At 43.8% G+C, this 15,247-nt stretch overlaps 2 protein-coding genes and 1 long non-coding RNA gene across 4 annotated transcripts; 2 read left to right on the top strand and 1 right to left on the bottom strand.

The window, feature by feature from the left end:
• The first annotated feature begins 193 nt into the window (after window positions 1-193).
• On the top strand, window positions 194-5,675 carry chrnb1l (cholinergic receptor, nicotinic, beta 1 (muscle) like). Its single transcript, XM_077543927.1, has 11 exons — window positions 194-224; window positions 1,124-1,257; window positions 1,363-1,407; window positions 1,657-1,766; window positions 1,846-1,954; window positions 2,030-2,177; window positions 2,247-2,432; window positions 2,515-2,738; window positions 3,509-3,687; window positions 4,834-4,972; window positions 5,487-5,675. Exons 1-11 carry the CDS (start codon window positions 194-196, stop codon window positions 5,625-5,627), a joined length of 1,446 nt encoding a protein of 481 aa, XP_077400053.1. The 3' UTR covers window positions 5,628-5,675.
• Window positions 5,676-8,184: 2,509 nt separating this feature from the next.
• On the top strand, window positions 8,185-12,433 carry cldn7a (claudin 7a). The gene is given in 5 exon segments (XM_077545224.1): window positions 8,185-8,223; window positions 8,226-8,694; window positions 10,319-10,483; window positions 11,477-11,561; window positions 11,631-12,433. Coding segments are annotated over 5 exon segments (927 nt in total). The 3' UTR covers window positions 11,800-12,433.
• Window positions 12,434-12,577: 144 nt separating this feature from the next.
• Window positions 12,578-14,900, bottom strand: LOC144035493 (uncharacterized). Of its 2 annotated transcripts, none has more exons than XR_013288451.1 (3): window positions 14,609-14,900; window positions 14,122-14,289; window positions 12,578-13,630 (listed from the first exon to the last, which is right to left on the bottom strand). It is a non-coding gene; the product is annotated as an uncharacterized LOC144035493 (long non-coding RNA). The 2 variants fall into 2 exon arrangements; XR_013288450.1 differs by having other exon boundaries at window positions 14,122-14,413; window positions 14,609-14,895.
• Window positions 14,901-15,247: the final 347 nt, after the last annotated feature.

The raw sequence follows: 15,247 nt of genomic DNA, 5'->3' as shown, positions 1-15,247 counted from the left end.
CAGGCCGTGGTTCCCCAGCGTTGAGGTATGATCCGAAGCAGGCAAAGACAGCAGAAAGGGAGATTCTTTGTTGGATGAAGAGCTGCCAAAAGGTGCCAAATAGATGAGTGGAAGTGTCGACTTTCTGAGCTGGAGATACCGGAGAGCAGCATCCGTCGGGGTGAAGGTGCAGAGGTGTGACCTCTGGGGGTTCATGGGGTCTTTGGACTACCACAAGAAGATGGGTGGAAAAAATAACAGGATGAACGTTCACCTGAAAGTCAACCAACTCGTTATCATATGCCTTTGTCTCTCTTTTACTGGTAAGGACATAACTGCTTTCTATAATATTCCTTTAGCGTAATTTAGAATAGAATTGGATGCAAGGACGCGGCAATATCTCCGCTCTAGACCTTCGCAAAGATGTTTGACGAAGTGCTTCGGCCTTAGCCAAACTATTTGCTTAATGTTGAATCAGCTCATCCACTTCCTAATTGATTGATGAAGCGATCATTTTTTATACTCGCTGTATGATTGTAATGGGCAAGAGAGGCTATGTCATTGACACGCTCATTGTCAACGATAAATAGATGGCTGCATTTGACCCGGCACAAACGGCGCTGCACAGCGCTCTGACATCGACAAGAAGCACTTTAGTGGTTCTCCGCAGATTTCAAAAACAGTGTTTTTTCACATTCAAAACAACTTCAGACTGTCCACTACGGTACATTCAATCAAACCTATTAACACATCATTGTTTGATAATCAGTCTATTCGGGGCCCACGTGGCGCTGGTATCCCAGACATCCCTTTGATCCCGCTCCCCTGCTGCATATCAATTACATTAGCTCAGTCACCTTTGCGACTCGCCGCACACCAACCAGCACCTGGCCCGCTGACCACTCGCTCTGCATGCCCTGGTTGCCCTTCTTTGTCCGCCCCCTTGTCTTGTTACGGTACATATTTGGTAGGAAGGTCCAGTTTGTCATCAGAGGGCATATTTTGCTATTCACACGTTCTCCTGTATTGTGCTGTGTGGCAAACAGTCGCCGACGCTGTGTGGCTAACATCCTTCAGTCCCATTTTTCGGTCATCATCGCTAATTAGCATTAGCATCAGTACTTGATTGTGTGTGTTGGCCCAGGAGCATCAGAAATAGAGCGGAAGCTCCATCAGAAGATATTTAAGACCTACAACTTGAAGGTGAGACCCGCTCAGTACTGGGAGGAGAGAGTGATGGTGCGGGTGGGAATGACTCTGTCCCAGCTTGTCAGCTTGGTGAGCACACAAACAGAATCATACAGGCATGCACACTCAAACATGCAAATGCAGCCGTAAATGACTAATGGATGACCTTGGATGCGTGTGACTACCTGACTGCAGAATCAGAAGAACGGCGAGATGACGACCAACGTGTTCATGAATCTGGTATGAGGGTACAAACGCGCATTATCACTCCAGCCAAGTTCACTTGTCACTTTTCATGCACCGCAAATGATTTCCCGCCTCAGTTTTACCTTCATTCTCACTCAGTCTTTTTGCTTGGCGGTAATGACAATTTGAAATCGGGGGGCCTTGAATTTTAAAGCAGTACGAATGAAGAATCGTGATTTCAATAATAATAGACTGTGGTAAATGAAACTGTATGATGAAGGTCAAAGTATGGCATGTCGGCAGGAGTGGAAAGACTACCGCCTGTCGTGGGACCCGAAAAATTACGACAACATAAATGTTTTGAGGATTCCTGCGAATAAGGTGTGGCGCCCTGATGTCTACCTCATAAACAAGTGAGTGTCCGCTCTATTAATTTCAAATAACTTTCCATACGTTTTAGAAAACCTCACAAGTCTTTTGTCATCTCTTCAGCAATGATGGTCAATTTGACGTAGCTTTATATGTCAACGTCTTGGTGTACAATGACGGGACGGTCAACTGGCTTCCGCCGGCCATCTACCGCAGTTCTTGCTCTATCGAGGTGCGGTCTGATTGTAAAGATCGCCGCAGTGCACACGTCTCATTGCTCTTTTCACAAAACCGAACTCTTCCACAGGTTGCATACTTTCCCTTCGACTGGCAAAACTGCAGCATGGTTTTCAGGTCGTACACCTACGATGCCTCGGAAGTGGATCTGCAGTATTATCTGGACGACGAGGGAAAGGAGATCCGGGAGATCGTCATAGACGAGAACGCGTTCACCGGTGGGTGACGGACATGCGTGCCCTGAGTCATTTTGCGGTTCTTTCTCTTCATTTCTTGTCACACAACAGAGAACGGTGAGTGGAACATATGCCACAAACCCTCAAGAAAGAACGTCAAGGAGGATCTGTATGAGGACATCACCTTCTACCTGATCATCGAGAGGAAGCCTCTTTTCTATATCATCAACATCATTGTTCCCTGCATCCTCACGAGTGTCTTGGCTATTTTTGTCTTCTACCTTCCCCCTGGCGCAGGTATGAAACTGAAATATTTTCCTTGTTCACAAAAAACAATATGTCAGAGTGCGTTATCATCCGTCATATTTTTTGTTCCTAGGAGAGAAGATGACCCTCTCTATTTCGGTTCTCATCGCCTTGACCGTTTTCATGCTGCTGCTGGCGGACAGGGTCCCGGAGACTTCACTGGCCATCCCCATTATCGTCAACTACGTGATGTTCACCATGATCCTGGTCACATTCTCGGTCATCCTGAGCGTGGTCGTCCTCAACTTACACCACCGTACACCCAGCACGCACATCATGCCCAGCTGGGTTCGCAGTGTGAGTCTTTCGGATTCATCTTATTTAAAAGGTGTCCACAGCAAAAGATCCCTTTCAAAACATCTCCTGCTCTACGTCTTTCCAAACAACATCCATAAATCTCCTTTTTGGTTTTCCTCTTGTCCTCCTACCTATCAGATCCATTTCTAGTATCCGCCTACCGATAAATCCACTGCGCTTCCTCTGCACATGACCAAACCTTCTCAATCTCTCTAGTTTTGTCTCTAAAACTAATTGGCTATATGATGAAAATCCAGGGGCAGCACGGTGGCTGACTGGTTAGCACGTCCGCCTCCCGGGTGCTGAGGACGTGAGATCGAGTCCGGGCTTCGGCCTTCCTGGGTGGAGTTTGCATGTTCTCCCCGTGCTTGCGTGGGTTTTCACCGGGTACTCCGGTTTCCTCCCACATTCCAAAGACATGTATGGCAGGTTAATTGAACACTCCAAATTGTCCATAGGTGTGATTGTGAGTATGGTTGTTTGTCTCTGTGTGCCCTGTGATTGGCTGGCAACCAGTTCAGGGTGTACCCTGCCTACTGCCCGAAGCCAGCTGGGATAGGCTCCAGCACCCCCGCGACCCTTGTGAGGAAAAGCGGTCAAGAAAATGGATGGATGGATGAAAATCCAGACCATCCAGAAAGATTTGGGTTTCAAGTTGGACGTTTCCAATTTGGATTATTTCCAAACTTGCCACTAGAAATTTACCAGAACTTTCCACCTGCTCTAAAAAAAAAAAAACACAATCTTGATTTCTGACTTTGACCTTCCAGTTCTTCATAAATTTCCTGCCCAAGTATATCGGCATGACCCGGCCCGAGCAAGAGGAGTGTCTTTTGAAAGAGGATTCTTGTGACCAAACACCCGACACAAGTTTCAACGGACGACAGCCCGGAGGGGAGTACTTCTTCCGCAAGATCAATCCTGATCTTGTCATACCTTGGAGAGGCAGGTAAAGTCATAAAAAACGTGAATGCAACACACTACTCACAGCCTCATTCAGTACCGACAACATCCTGGGTCAGTTAAACTAAGCCCCACGGCAAAACCACCAGCTCCTAAACCACTATTTTGGTTGGGCATCAGGGTCTAATCCTGTTGAAGACGTGTGAAGATTTGTGTGGCGGCGATCCGTGTCACACTCAAGTCTATTCCTTCGTCCTCTTCATCTCGGAGGGCTGTTTAAAGTGAGGTGTCAATTACTTATTCTGTTGTCTTGCAGCTCGTGTTGTTGCTCCATTCCTAAGCCACTCGCACAACTTCCGACTGCATTTCTATGTAGAGGTCAAAGGTTCACAATCGACCTTGTGCTTTACAGGGATGTGATTTGACCAAAGTGAAATTATCTGAAAATTTAGCCGGGGGTCTGGGGGCCGCTGGCACCCAGCTAGGTCCAGTGCCCTGGTGGGGGAACAAGGGGGGCAAAGCCCCCCGGAGCTCATGGGTTTTCCGTGTTTTTAAGTACTTTCAATGCACTCACATGACAAAGAAATAGACAAAACAACAGCATAAATTTTCAATGTATATTGAACTATCCCATATAAAATGGCAGTTTTAGTCAACTCAAAATCAGTCACATTCAAAAACATTGGACTGCCTTTGCTTTTAAAAACTATCACTGAGAATATCATCATATCTAACTAATGTGATTACTAAGTTAACACATAAATAATGTTGAGGGGTTCAAATTTCATGAACAAATAATTGTATCATGACCAAATGAAAAGTAACTCATATTAGAGCATACCACAAATGTCTTTGTTATAGCAGAAGATGTTATCTGTCGGAGTCATGTGCATACACAATGAACTACTAAAAAAAAAATAAAATAAATAAAAAAATAGGATTTTTTTTGGGGGGGGGGGATAAAAAAAGCGGAATTCCGCGAATTAGCGGAAAAATCACATCCCTGGCTTTAGGAGCTCACTGCTGCTGTCACTCATCACCAAGATGAGTGACGAACACGCATTTGTGCCCTCCGCCGGATACAAGGGTCAACAACAAGCCATATTGAAAACGGTTTAACTTTTGCCTAGTTTGAAAGTGCCTTTGAACGTATAAAATGCTCCCATAGCGCAAACACCTCTGCATCATTTAGGTGCGAGACTCCGGTGCGGCTTCAAAGGCTTCCAGAGACGGATGGATTCTGTCTGATCCTTCCTCCCAACCTGAAGTCGGCCATCGCCGCCGTCACGTACATGGCCGAGCAGCTGAAGAAGCAAGATACCGACGATTCGGTGAGAAACGTGGCTGGTGGCCCATCACGTTCTGTATTTACAACCGCAATTCTAGGATTTTGTATGAATTGATTCCCAACAGTCTAATTCTATCCAGTACGTTCTTGTCGATGACTTTTTTCAGTCTCTGTCAAGCCATGTCAGTTTAATCTGCCCAAGGCCTTCAGAATCAGTAGCGCTGGCCTACGTAACTCCAACTATACCGTATTAGCAAGTACATGGTACACAGTTGCAACTGTTTTGTTGCGTTAGTAGTATTCAGGGTTGGTGGAATCCAGGTCCCTAAAGTAAAAATTCTGCCGCAGATTGGCAATTGCCACAGGTGCTTCTACTCCACTGGTAGGTAAACAAGCTCATCAACATGTTGAGTAGAAGCACATGTTGCTGAAGCTAAACTGTTTCAGGATTTTTACTTTATGGATCTGGATGACCTATTCCTGGTAGTATTGTACGTAGTGTTGATGTTTTTTATGATTGTGTGTGTGTGTGTGTGTGTGTGTGTGTGTGTCCGCAGATAACAGAGGACTGGCAGTTCATTGCCCTGGTGGTGGATCGTCTCTTCCTGTGGCTTTTTGTCATAATCACCACTCTGGGCACTTTGGCGATGTTCTTGGACGCCAGTTTTAACTACACGCCCGACAACCCCTTCCCATAAAAGGGCGCCCTTGTCAAGCATCCATACGACCGCAGCATCCTGAGTCGTCATACATTTCCAACGCAACTCAAGATACATATTATGTGACTTTCTGATGATTAGTTCACAGGTAGCTACTGTATTTCCCTTTGTCAACATCATTGAATTGGCAAACTATGCTATTTGTTCGGTATTTGTATTAAAAAAATGTCTTTGTTTTGCAATCAGTTCTGGTGCACAACAACACACTCCAGGAACATAATTGGCTTACAGAATGGTTGTGATGTCAGTGACCTATTTTCAGGCTTACTGGTGTGCAGCGAGAGGTCCGAGACACACTGCGCCGCGCACACACAAATGTGGCAAATGTGTTATTTTCGCCACGGACAAAAGAAGGCCCCTTGCTATTTCCAGACAGGGGGAGAATGAGCACACAGGACAACACTGCAGTCCGATGGTCACCGTCCTGCTGCTACTCTACTCAACTTGGGCCCTGTTGCATAAGAAGCTTTCAGAAGCAAAACAACGGCATGAAGGAAAGGGCGCCGTCCCCCTCGTTTTTCAGGGAAAAGCCATGCGTGGGCGCTTTATTGCTAATGCCTCGCTAACTTCCAGGGACACTTGTGGGACTTCAATCGTTGGATTAGCCCTCCTTCTCGTGCACTTCAGACCAGGAGGAGGCCTCAGAAATGTGTGGGGGGGGGGGGGTGCCCCTGCCCCTGCCCCTGCCCCTGTGCATGTGAGAATGTTGTAAGTGCTCGTCTGTGGGCTGATTTGGCTTTTCTTCTCTTGGCCATTGAGTAACGGCTGAACCAGCGAGTCAAATGTGTCTTTACTGCTCTAATAAAGAAGGGAAACGTCGAGTGCAAGAAGAAGTCAGGGAGGGGGCGGCTTCATAGAGCAATGCACTGTTTTTGTGTTCTTTGCAAGGCAAGATCATCAAATAAATCAGGTTACCAATGGCGACAACATCGGTAGGCCCCAGACTGTCCACAATCCCACCTCCTCTCCCTCTTCTGTAACATGGAAAAGATACATCAAATAGGGGAAGTCCAGGGTAACAATAAGGTATTTCTTGTCAGAGGTGAAGAAGAAAGCAAGACAAAAGGTCAGGACAAGACACTGGAAGGCAAAATAAGATGGTGGCAAACCTTCTAATGTGAAAACAATGCTTCCCCAACCACTGTGCCGCGGGAAATAGTACAATTTCACTAAAGGTCTCTTAAAATTGACATTCACAGAAAAGAGTGTCAACAACCCTGCCAAATTTGAAGATATTTTTTTATGCAGGTTGTCTATGCATAAACTATGTCTGTTTGAAACCTCCACTAGCTGGATTATATCCCAGCAGGCAACGGGGCGCTCTAAAACGGACTTGCGAGCCCAAAGCCACATGACCGCCAAATTGGATTTAAAAAAAAAACGATTCTTCCTCATCCGTCTTTTTGTTTGTGACATGCGTGCACTCACGTTGAACAACGAGGCACTCTAAAGCATCCACGCCAGCATGAAGCAACCCCAAATCTCTTAACTCACATTACAGTCTTTAACTCATTTGCAGCCTCTGAAATCAAGAGAATGTTTGAAGCAATTGTAGTTATTACAAAAAAAAACGGCCAGCAGGTGGCAGCAGAGTATAAAAGATCAACCATAGCCATGTTGCAACAAGCTGTTTTAAACAGAATTGTGAATAATGATGAAACTTACCTATATTCTAATGCTAATTGCTTCCGTGAAAATGGCTGGGCGTGAATGAGTCAATTGATCACAAAATATTATTTATTTTACAACAAATAGTGCATCTCTGTTCAGCTATCTATTTTGATAACACATAATAACTGCAAAAACAATTAAATGTTCTTCCACTAGATGTCAGAAGATACAATTAAACTATCTCTTAACTCACATTACAGTCTTTAACTCATTTGCAGCCTCTGAAATCAAGAGAATGTTTGAAGCAATTGTAGTTATTACAAAAAAAAACGGCCAGCAGGTGTCAGCAGAGTATAAAAGATCAACCACAGTTTTCCCCACTGTTCTAAACAGAAATGTGAATAATGATGAAACTTACCTATATTCTAATGCTAATTGCTTCCGTGAAAATGGCGGTCACAAAATATTATTTATTTTACAACAAATAGTGCATCTCTGTTCAGCTATCTATTTTGATAACATATAATAACTGCAAAAACAATTAAATGTTCTTCCACTAGATGTCATAAGATACAATTAAACTATTTATGCACAAACAGACAGGGAGATTGTTGCTATACTAAACAGGCCAACATTTCATAGTGAGTAATTTGTCCGTAAATTGAAAACCATTATTTGGGGCCTATTCGTTTCAAATGTGTTGCCTTGGCTCACGAGAATGCCTGAAATGTGCATTTTCCTAACATCCTTTTCACCAATAGTTTTTCCAGCCCCTCATTAGAATATCACTGCCAGAGATGTGCTGCAAATCAGCTCCGAGCTGTTTGATTGTCCATGAGGGGGTGGGAGAGCCTCGATCTGGGTCAGTACACATTTTACACACTCATAGGGGGGGGGCAAACTATGCAAAAACAAACCCTCTGAAATGCCTCATGAGCATGAGAACGTCTGTGCGGACAAAAAAAAAAAAAAAAAAAAGAATCCATCGGGGCAACCTGTCGCTTTGCTTGCAAGTGGAGGGAACATTTCCCGGCAGCCACTCAACACATGACAACACACACCCACATCTTGCATGCCCATCCCCAAGAAGATCCCTCTGAGCGCACACACATACTCCCATACAAGAGCTTTTTTTGCATAGAGCTTGCACACAATAACAAGACTTTTAATACTTTCTGGAAAGGAGGCCTTGTTTCCTTTCGGGAAAGACAAATGGCAAACTCCGGTATTCAACTTTTGGGATTCTTCATGTCGCTGACTGGCATCGTGGGCCTGATCATCGGGACCATTCTGCCTCAGTGGAAGATGTCCGCCTACATCGGGGACAACATCATCACGGCCGTGGCCATGTATCAGGGATTGTGGATGTCCTGCGCCTTCCAGAGTACAGGACAACTCCAGTGCAAGATCTATGATTCCATCCTGCAGCTTGACAGTAAGTCGCTACGCTTACCAGAATTTGATGTCGTAGGAAATGACTTGTTTATTATATATATATATATATATTTATATAAAGATCATGGATGGGATATAGGGATGGTCAAGTGCCGATACCGGCCTTATTTTAAGGTATCGGCATTCGCGACGGCGGCCGAGTCCTCTATCAGAAACGAGAAAGTAGGAATTAAAAGAATAGAAAATTGCCATTAATTTCATGCAATTTTAAGGGAAAATGTTATATTTGGGATACATGGGTCTTTCCTTAAAATTGTTTGTCATCGTATATATATATACTTTTTTTTTTTTTCCAGACCGATACCATACGAGTACATGGGATGTTTGATACATGACCTTTGATATACATAAACTTTCCCCAAAAAAGCAATTACAGATAATATTAAGATGGTAGACCTCTATATCTCACTTAACATTATACACTCATATTTCCTTAAAATGTCATGCAATTAATATCAATGTTCTATTCTTCTAGTTCCTGATCGGCCAGGTATCAGCCCAATATGGATTCCTGGTATCGGTACTCGCCCATTCCTAATATGTATACAGGCTTTCCCCCAGAATTTTATTAGCCCGGCAGTTTTTGCAATGCCCACAGAATTATGTGTTCTATTGCTATAAAAAAAAAAACATGGAACCTACCAAAAGAAAGATTAATGTCTATTTCTATCTGTTTCCATTTTGCAGCAATTAGCATTAGAATATAGTTAAGTTTCATCACTATTCACAAACCTGTTCAAAACATTTTGTTGCAACTTGTGGCCCTGGTTGATCTCTTATACTCTGCTGCCACCTGCTGGTCGTTTTTGCTTCATGCATTCTCTTCAGTTCAGAGGCTGCATCAAAGCCTTCTGTATGCTCTAGCATTTAAAAAAAAAAACTCATAAAAAAGTATAAATACGTCTTTGGGAGCATAGTCATATTTAAAATAGAATGTATTTATACGTTTTGGGGAGAAAATGAGTTAAGTGGTTAGTCAAGTCACTTCTTCTGTATTCTAATTAAATCAAGTGTTGCGATTCTAAGCCAGTTATAAATTAAATTTCCCCTCATACTTCGTTCAACTATGTACATATGCTAGTACAATAAAAAAATATATATATACTTCAATAAATAGCTTTCTGGCAGATGGAAGCTGGTGCAGGCACATGACTAAGCGCTTCCCCACTTCTAAAAGGTTCCACAGGACCTTCTCAAACAATAGAGGTCCCGCAACAGCACCATGGCTCCCCTCGCTGCAGGAGGGGGCTTTTTGTGCGGGCCGGGCCGGGTCGGACTGGCACAGACTGGTTCTAGGTGGACTGAGACAAAGGAAGGTTCGCCATGTGATGGGTTTATAGGAGGTGGAGTGGGGGGGGGGGGCTGACAGATGAGGAGCGGACTGTCGTATTTCAAAGTGTGGCGCCACGGCGTTGTAACCCAGGGTTTCTCTTCCAGGAAGAGTTGACACTGAGCGACCCAACTGGCACTGAACCTCAATGAGCACACAGATAATAAATAAAGGCAGCTTTTGAATCCATTCTTTTGTGTAGCGTCTACGTGGCTATTCTCGAAGTGTATTCATTGAGCGCCTCCTCATCATAACAGAATTGGATCCTCTCCAGGTTCTCTTCAGGCCACCCGGGCACTGATGATCGTGGGCATCATTGTGTCAGTGGCGGGCCTGGGCGTGGCCTGCATGGGCATGAAGTGCACCACATGTGGAGGGGGCGACAAGCTGCGCAAGGCCCGCGTCGCCATGACGGGGGGAATCATCCTGTTAGTAGGAGGTGAGTTGGAAGGCACCATCCAATGAACGCCAATACAAGAACCGCAAAAAACTGCCTAAGTACTCACACGCCGTATCTAATAAGAAGGCACACACATTTAGAGTCATGGATACTACAGTGTAGAATGTCAGAATGGCGACCCCATATGGACAAAAATAATAGGTGAACCTCGCATGCATATTTTGTATTGGTTGTTAAATTATATACAGTACACAAATAATAAAATAAATGCATGGGCGCTACTTTTCGGATTTGTTCTGGAACGTACAGTAACACAGTGCACCAATACCCTCTCCATTGTGGGGATTAAATTCCTCACCTGCAACTAACTAGTATGCGCAATGTAGAAACACCCCCATTTAAATACTCCCTAGGTTTGTGTTTATCGCATTTGTTACTTAATTTTTTAACACATTCAAACAAACTCTTAAAATTATGCAAACACATGAAAACACGTAAATTATGGCAAGGGAATTAGATAACATCTTTGTTTACGTTTACAGTAAACAAATCCCTTTTTTCCCCAACTAAAAAAAACTTTGCACAATATAAATCAATAATCGTGCCCAAAGATTATAAAATGAACATACTTCTGTAGGCGTAAAAAGCGGACTTGTAAGATCTTCACCAAAAGCTAGGCAGAACTGAAATACTTCCTGTTTTCATTCTTCTTCTTTTATATTTACACTGTGTCAAACAAAATAGTGCTCTGTCTTGTGGACAGTAGTAGAATTGCACCCAAAACGGTAGGCAAAACAAAAATAGTTACAACCAGTACCAAAAGAAATCTGAAAAATAGCAGGACTAACTTGTAACCTGAGATGGAGAGGGGGGTTATTTACTATAATCTTAATTTTTGCTCACTGGAAAAGTTTTTTAATGCATTAAGTACAGTACAAAATTATTATTTTGTATTTTATTTTATCCCCTAACCTAAAAACACATTAGCCAACACAAGGCCAACCTGCAACTAAAAACTAATCTTACTTTTAGGGCTGTGTGCCATCGTGGCTTGCTCCTGGTTTGCTCACAACGTCATCCGAGCGTTCTACAACCCCTACACTCCTGTCAACACCAAGTAAGCTACGTTTTGTCGTTTTATTTAAATCACTTGGGTTTGGGCTTACCTTTGTGGTTGATGCTGCAGGTTTGAGTTTGGCGCCGCCATCTTCATCGCATGGGGTGGTTCCCTCCTGGATGTCCTGGGCGGGGCCATGTTGGCCGCCTCTTGCCCGCGAAAGAAGCAGGTGTCCAAGTACCCGTCCATGGCCAGTTCCCGCTGTGGACCTGACAGCAGCAATAAGGAATATGTCTGACGCTCATCAGTGTGTACATAAATATCCAAGTGAAAATGTATGCATTGAAAAATTGCTTGCTAATGACGCAGTCTTACCCAGTCCTCGCTTGTGAATTTATTTGTCGGCTGCGTGACGTCACTCATAGCGCGACGCGACAGCACGCACGGACTTACGTACGAATGGTTTGTCATTACTGCTTGTCGGTAACACATTGACAATCCATTCATATTTAAATCGGTCATACCGTCCGTGCATGCTTCGTGTCGCGCCGGGAGTGACGTCATGCAGCCGACAAATTCGGCCTTCGGAGGACCCGGCCTTGTGAGTTTGGACACAGGCCTAGTGTTCGACGTGTTTACACAAGCGCTATTCACTATTAGATCTAAGAAACGGGCAAGCCTACAAGCTGCTGCAGCGAATAGTGAATACAAAATTGTCCACACCTGCACATACATGTCAGACCTAGCACCTATTTTATAGTCACACATCAGCCATTAGGTTGGTATATTTATTTGGCCAAATGTAGGATGACCTATAAATTCCATGTTTGTAGAATTTTGTCATATTTTTGAGAGTTGTTTTTTTTATACATACAAGAAATACTGCTGGTGCATGTAGCTGATAATGTAGAAATAAAGGCATTGTAACTGTATTTTTTGTCCATTATGTAATTAGGAGGGAAAAATACAAGCTGATGCTAAAGATTAAAAAAAAAAGACAAAATTCATACAAATGTGTTAAGACATTCTTAACTGTGTTAAAAAAAAAATCAAAATACATCAATTATTTCCATCACTTCCTCTACAAAGATGTGTTTATTTCCCTGGATGCACATTTGAAAAGTTGTCCACTTTCATGCAAACGGTCGACAACCCACATCAAATAAAAAATCATTTTAAAACCAAAACAAAATACAAGTTACAATTTCACAGCCCCCACAAAAAAATTGAAAACAAGTCACATTTATATGCATCTCAGGACAATAACAATAAAATGAGTGCTTCTTGTCAGGGTGTGATTGCCTCTGCAAATCGCAAGCTTGTTTGCACAAGCGCATTGTGTAAATTGTAACCTCCAGTTTATTTTACTAACACATGGCAACGGACTCTAAAGACATTCAAAACTGTACAGGATCATCCTGCCACTTCCTCCGCAGCATGCAGGCAACAGCGGTGCAGTGTCAAAAGTACGACGACGTAGCCCTTCAAAAAGGTGGCGTACCAAACTTTGGGATATGCTCGCACAGACTCCATGCAAAGATCACGCGTGACGGGCATCCCCACAAAGTGCAAACAACTTCATAGTTGACACAATAGCAACTGGAAATGATTTGTTCTTCACATTTTACAAACAACCAAAATATGTACTTTTTTGATGTTATAAATTACAAGCTTTCGTCCACTGGATTATACAGTACAGTAAGCACACTACCAGTATCAGCAGTATGGAGGATAGCCGTTAGACAACAAGATGCCGTAAAGCCATCACAAGAGGGTGCGACCCTCTGGGGGGGGGGGGGGGGGGGGATACGAGCGAGGGGCTCAACCACTATCCTCTCACTGGCGCTCGTTCAGAAGCTCAGTCGGCAGGTCGGCGTGGACCTCCCACGACATGCGAACCCATCTAAGGTCTGAAATGAGGTGAAATCAACAGCTTGTATTTTACATTGAAGGCAAAGGCTCCCGCCGGCGCCCTCTGCAGGCCTCATCATGCCATTACTTGGACACGAGCACAGGCCGAGATGGAGACACTGGGGAAGGACGTCTCCCTGTTCAAGACATGGGGAGGGACACGGGACACTGGCCGTTGTTGTTCATGATGTCATCCAATACTTCGTCATCCAAGTCCACTAAAATTAAATTTAAAAAAAAAAAGAGAGGGAAAGTTCAAGATTCAAACCCAGAGGCTCAGGACTGTGGAGTTCTCTTCCAAATAGCACTCTATTATATTGTATATGAAAAACATATAACATAATTAAATTAAAAATAATCTGTCACTTTTTTAAAATGCTGCTCCTTCTAGTGTGCACACTTGACCTCCTGGGGGCAGTATAATACATGGAGATGGTCAAAATTTGAATACCGTGATAATTACATGAAATATTTTCTGTGATATTTTCTCCATGTATTTAATTTAATATATATATTTAACAGAATACAACACAATTAACTGAATAAAACCCCTTAAGATTTTTGGGGTTGTTGACTTCACTTCAAAGACTGCAATGCTGATGCTATTTGTTAGCCTGTGGGCGACGTTTCCTATTATGTGTTAGCATTAATCTTTTTTATGTGTTGGTTTGAAATTGACAAAGTGCAATTCATTTATTTAGACTCTCACCTTTCTTGGAGCGACCAATCTGTCCCAGTTTCGGGGCCCTTTGGCCGAGCCTTTGAGGGTTATGACCGCTGGGCCCGCTGCCTTGGCCGTGTTGGGCCCCGGGTCCGGGCTGCAGAGGCGGCCCCGCGGGCGGGATCAGCTCGGGGACGCCAGAAGCGCCGTACATGTCTGCAAGGAGGCGCAGTGCCTATTTTGGCCGCTAGATGTCCCCACAGTCAAAGAAGACGAGCTCTGCTGTTGTTGCGCTTCACTTCCGGAATGCCTCTTACGGTTCAATAATAACAATTGAGGGCTGTGAATGTGAAAAAAACACGTTTAAATAAATGTAGCAAACACTATCGAGTCTATCGAACTAACGGAACATAAAGTTATGAACGCACAGTTTACCAAACCGAAAACACCCTCGTGTCGACATTACTCTAAATGCTTGGTTCAAATCTCCATCAGTACATTTGTCAGTGTACAAAGGTTCAATGGCGAATATTACCTTAATCCTCCTCAGCTGGGGAATGACGAAACGCGGAAAAAAAGCAACGAGCCTCACCACAACCGTGTTGTTGTTTACTGACGCTCTCTCCCTCCCTCACTTTCTCGCTCTCTCACTCGACGCGCCACAGAAGGCGAGTGGGTTTTATTTAAAGGAGCCTCTCCGCTCCGCCGTGGGCTTTTCCTGCCGTTTTATCTCCCACCTGCTCCGAATCGTGCGCGTCGCCCAGCGGCCGATGCGAGCCACAATGCTGCTGACGCCTGCTGTCATTCTCCAAACTTTAACTGGGGGGGGGGGGGGGGGTGGTGCGTAATTGCGCACGTCACACGGTACCGATCGTGACTCAGCCTCAGCCAATGAGTGACACACCTCGATAATCCTCATCCATAAATTATGAGATGCTTTATTGTCACCTGACCTGCAGCTCTTAAAGACCCACCCAAATAACGTGTCACTCAATCTGCATCAAAAGGTGTATATAAATTTGTATAAAAACAATAAAAAAATAATAATAATAATAATAAAGAAGTTCCACTTCCAATGATTCATTTCACTTGACAATGAATGTTTGACTAAATCATCCCCCAGTGTTCCATCCAGCATCATGTGACCAAAGGTCACATCGGAATGTGTGAATAA

This window comes from Vanacampus margaritifer, chromosome 15, assembly GCF_051991255.1.
Source record: "Vanacampus margaritifer isolate UIUO_Vmar chromosome 15, RoL_Vmar_1.0, whole genome shotgun sequence".
In the NCBI taxonomy this organism is placed as follows: Eukaryota; Metazoa; Chordata; class Actinopteri; order Syngnathiformes; family Syngnathidae; genus Vanacampus; species Vanacampus margaritifer.
Note: the sequence above shows the minus strand (reverse complement) of the source record. Positions and strands in the feature narration are given on the sequence as shown.